The sequence below is a fragment of the Halyomorpha halys genome, unplaced genomic scaffold (genome assembly GCF_000696795.3).
Source record: "Halyomorpha halys isolate HHAL.00 unplaced genomic scaffold, Hhal_1.1 Scaffold2334.1, whole genome shotgun sequence".
NCBI lineage: Eukaryota > Metazoa > Arthropoda > Insecta > Hemiptera > Pentatomidae > Halyomorpha > Halyomorpha halys.
Window position 1 is genome coordinate 24152 of NW_027113726.1, and position 4923 is coordinate 29074.

General features: G+C 33.3%; 1 protein-coding gene across 1 annotated transcript in view; it reads right to left on the reverse strand.

The window, feature by feature from the left end:
- LOC106691425 (uncharacterized) overlaps nt 1-4923 on the reverse strand; it is a 118019-nt gene that overhangs the window by 14752 nt on the left and 98344 nt on the right. The window contains exon 4 of the mRNA XM_024362459.2: nt 4454-4676. Coding sequence (XP_024218227.2) covers nt 4454-4676 — 223 coding nt within the window. The remainder of the gene's footprint in view (nt 1-4453; nt 4677-4923) is intronic.

Here is a 4923-nt window from a genome sequence, read left to right on the forward strand (position 1 = left end):
AAATAAAAAATAAAAATAATAGAGACAATAGATAATGGTGAAATGATAAGAGAAACAGTCTGAAATCAAAAGAAGTGTGAGGGAGGGGGTTGGGGTGCATCAGAAGATGCAGCAATGAGGGAATGTTAATAGGGTTTTTGGGACCTTTCCTGCCCTGCCACCTCGCAGGAAGGGGGGATGGGGTGATAGACTGAATAGGCTCTTTGAGATCCCAGCGCATTCCTGTCACCAAGTCACTGATAATGAGCCAATGGAGGCTGAGTAAGTGCGCATAAGCGGCAAACTTGAGTGAAGCATCTGGCCATTGCTAAAATTCTAATTGTTAATTGATGGTCAACAATTAACAACTAATTATGAATCCAGTTACACGGGGCCAACGACGTGATAGCAACCATTTACATAATACCACAACACCAAGAGGGTACAACCTATGTAGATCTGGTCAATATCCAGCTTATTTTTCCTAATACATTTCTATGACCATGTTCTCACAGAAAATGTAAAATGTTGGTTTGAATAATTAAAAAAAATGAAATTGGGGTTCATAACCCCTCCACCCCCACATTTCCAAAAACGTTCGAGATTCTCATCTCCCCAGTTAAAGGATAAATAAAAGAAATAATAATAAAAATTTTTGAAATAGTATATCTAAATCGAAAATGAAGTAGATAAATTTAATCTCAGTAAAATAAGTGGGCAATTAAAAAAAGTATATAAAAATAAGGAGAAGTAAAACACATCATTTTGAATGCAACTTTTTTTTCCCTCCTTCCTGTTCTTTTCTGATCTTAAGGAAGGAGAGCGGGGGACGTTCTCTATAGGAAACTGTAGACAGTCAACCTTTTCTATCCAGAGTGGGTAAGTAAAGTTTTCATTCCATGAAGCCACTCATCAAATAACCAAGATTGGTTACCTGAGTGCAACTATACTCGTATATAATATCTGCATTACAGCTTTGTGAATTCCCAACTAAGCTTTGTTTCCTAAACGTGGATGACGAAGTAGGACATTAGGATATCGCCTCTCAGCCTTCAAGGATTGCATAGTTGGGTTGAAGTTAATAAGGATTGAGACAAAACATTAGGATTTTGAGTTATTTGATGAAATTTGGATAATTCTTATATAACATGTTCTAAAACACATTCGATATTAAGAGTATTTATTTGTTACTATTTTGACATTATTGAAAGGACTTTGGACTGAAAGGATTGGAAGAAAACTTAACTAAACCTTACAATGCGCTTCCATGGTCCAGATCGGTGTCAGTATTATTCAGTAAAGCAATAGTTTCTTGCACACTGAAACCTCTGGTATTCAATTTCTATGATTAGCTAGATCATTAGTTTAGTTATTTTTTTGATACAGTGCATCGCATAAAATGAATTTGAAGGATTAATAAGTACAAACTTAAATTGGCACTTCAAACTTGTCAATTTATTTAGAGATTTTAAGCTAATTTAAAAAAAAAATATATATATATAAGCTGAGGCTCAAAAATACCAATTTTTCGTCATAGGCTTAAATCCCACGAAAATGTAGCAATAAATATTCTATTCTATCAGCCGTGAACCGACTTCGGTATAGAGAGTTTTCTCCGGAGGCACAACGGCCGAGTATATCCCCTTCAAAGTATTAACGGAAATAATCTGTTAGTCGATCGTGATATTGTGTTGTTAACATAAATAGCTACAATATACATATAGTCCCATTATACTGTTTCACTCCACCTCTCCTTCACTGACCTCTACAATTTACGGAATTTTGATTTGATTTCAGTTGGATCATGCTTTTAGTCCACTTTTTTATTGTATTGTTGATTTTGTAGCTTACTGCAGTTCTTCGAAAGCGAACCTCTGGAATTTCATATGAAACGGGGATTGTTTTTGTTTTTTTACGAATTCTAATATAAATTGATTATAACCAATTATTTGATCCGACGCGTCTAAACGCGTAAATCAACAAAACCCTTTAAAAAGTATTTTCACAATTATTGACGATTTGAGAGCAAATCGAAAAACTCTGAAGAGCAGAATAGTTTAAAAATTCAATTTCCTGTAAAAAACGCTCATTATAAATGAGGCTTCATCATGATGAAAACCATTTAGAATGACACTCCAAATACGATGATTGATTCTAATAGCAACTAGGATTTTAAAACGGTTTTATAGACATTTTCAATTTTCTGTGCCGTTTTTAGGTAAATTGTGAAAAAAAAAAAAACGATAATCAATTCTTTTCAGTTTTTGGTATCCTTTATGGCGCCTCGAATGAATAAAGAACCAGATAAAAATTATTCTTAAAATCCAATTTAATATCAGAATCCGTAAAAAAAAACAAAAACAAACTCATTCTATTGGAGATTCCAGAGTTAGGTGTGAAAGAAGTTAGAATATTAAATAAACTCAAAAAAGATAGACCGAATACAATTACCATAATTGAGGGAAAATCAAATCTAAATTCCAAAAATAGAACAGATTAAGACAGAGGGGAGGGGGGACATGTATACTGGGATTCACCCATAGACGAACTATAGCAAAAATTGTTTTTATTTATGAATCACACTATATTTGTGAATGATTTTTTTACTGCTTTTGTTTACTCACTAACAGAAAAACATTTGCATCTAAAAAGTTTTAAAATTTCTTATATGCAATGGGCAACTTTTTTTGGGAATTGGACTAGATTCGGCTAAAAGTTTGGTTTGGAAATATTAAAGAGGTGAAAGTAGGCCTTAAAACAAACTATAAAGTTTATGTAGAATATGGTATAATTCCACACAAAAGAGCAGGGAAACAATTTTTTTTCTTTTTTAACCTCATTTTTTTTATAATATGAAGTGGTAACTAAAATAATATACGACTTTATTAAGTGAGGTAGTTAGTTACTGTATAGTAAACTAGACAAAAATTTTCTTCAAAACTATTAGATTTCGTCATTTTTTACAAAAAAAGAAATACTTATAAGTGGCTAAATAACGCAAAGTTTTATTTTTCGCAAAATCGAATTATTCCATATTTTCATATTTAAAATAAAACATTTTTAGGAAAAACCCTTCGTGATTAATAGTCTTCAAGCCCATGTTAAGTTGGTCAGACAATATTCGAGGCCAAAAAGCAGATGGATAGAAAGAATCCACAAAGATATGGAAGTGTTGCATGTTAGCAAACAGGATAGAAGTGGCCAAAGACTCAGGCGTGGAGAAGATTAAATTATATTAAATGAAATGTCCAGAAAGACGGCAAGTTAGGCAATCAAAAAATCAAAACGAACTTGTTAAAACTGGGCTATTTTACTTTCTACAACAATTGTTTACATCGGTACCTGGTCTCGCATTACTTCAGGTACCCTGATTGTATTTTAGAATTGTATTTAATGAGTATGGAACACAGGGGTTTAAAATATGAGACCTGCTTGTTAATGAACATTTTTCATAGTTATAATTACAGTGGGGGCAAATGAGTTAGTGATATTAGTTTAAATATTATTTCGATAATGTAATACAAGAAAAAGCTTGGGATCTCATATAATAAGAAATAGTGATAGCTTATCTGGTGACGTCTTCTACATGCTTCCCTTGTGCAGGTTCAGCGGTAGGCGAAATGGTGAAAACCATGTAATCACTTCAGTAAGTCCAGTGTACGTGAAAGTTTGCTCCACGGCCAGCATGTCCACGGCTGTGTCGAGGTAAGCCAGGTCCCGGCCACCATGCCACGATAGATGATTTCAGTTGGCATAGCGTCTTCGGGGTCTGCCACTGAACGCGGTCGGGGGGGGGGGGGAGGTGCATCAAAAATTGGGACTCCCAACCCCGATTTCTTACAAACTCAAAAAAGAGCTCAAAATATCGGTTTGTGTAAATCCGACAAAAATTGTTTCTTTTTTGTTGATTATTTTTAGTATATTTGTGTTAAATTCTTTTTATTAGAAGTTAGTCATGATACAACATGGTTTTGTTTTATTTTTTTTTAAATTTAAATATTGTCGTTTAATGTTTTTCTTCTCCAATTTATTATTTTTGTTATATTTTATGAAGTTCTATAGGTTCATTTTATTTTTTAATTTTTGTATTATACTTTAAGGCACTCAATTTTCTAGTCGATGCCTGAATTTCTAGCCTTCATTAGGCTAGAAATCACTACTAGTAGAAGATCGGAAATCTAAGTCATATGATGAGAAGATAGTTTACCATGGATAATAGAAGAGAAGATGGTTGGGGATTGCAACGAACGTTAGCATTATTAAATACGTTTTTTCAACTTATTTTTGTTATTTTCTGACCGTACCCCCACCCATCTTCTCTTCATATATTTTTAGTATCATTATTGACCATCTACCTTATTTCTTTGTATCATTTCTGTTAAGCCATTAAATACAGCTGTCTTCAAGTTACAATTTAGTAGATCTACATAAAATAATCTGAATATATTATCAAGATAATATAAGTCATACAGACCGTTGTTGTGAAGACGTTGCTTGGCCGGTTCTGCAGAAGCTGATGACAACCTGGAAACGAAGAGAGAAGACTGAGGAGGAAGGCCAGCGACTACGCTGGAACAATTGAGAGTGATGGTGCCACTGTCCAGCCTGCTAAGAGGATAGTTGAGGGCCAGCCAGCTTGAGAACAGTGGACCTTCGTGTTCCATCACTCCACTGTCTGTCGTGTAATAGTGTTTGGCCTGCAACAAGCAATTGTCAACATTTAAGAGTCCATTGATAATTTTTAATTAATAATTTGCACACAAATTTAAGCTAATTGAATGTTGTGTGATATCGTTGATAACACTTATCTAAAAAATATTCATTTTTCGTTATCTAGAAAACAAATTTTACATTTTAAAAAACTATTTTTTTTTTTAAATTATTTATTTATTGTAATTTACAACTGTACAAAATAATACAATAAGTAAATATGTAGTAAGTTTC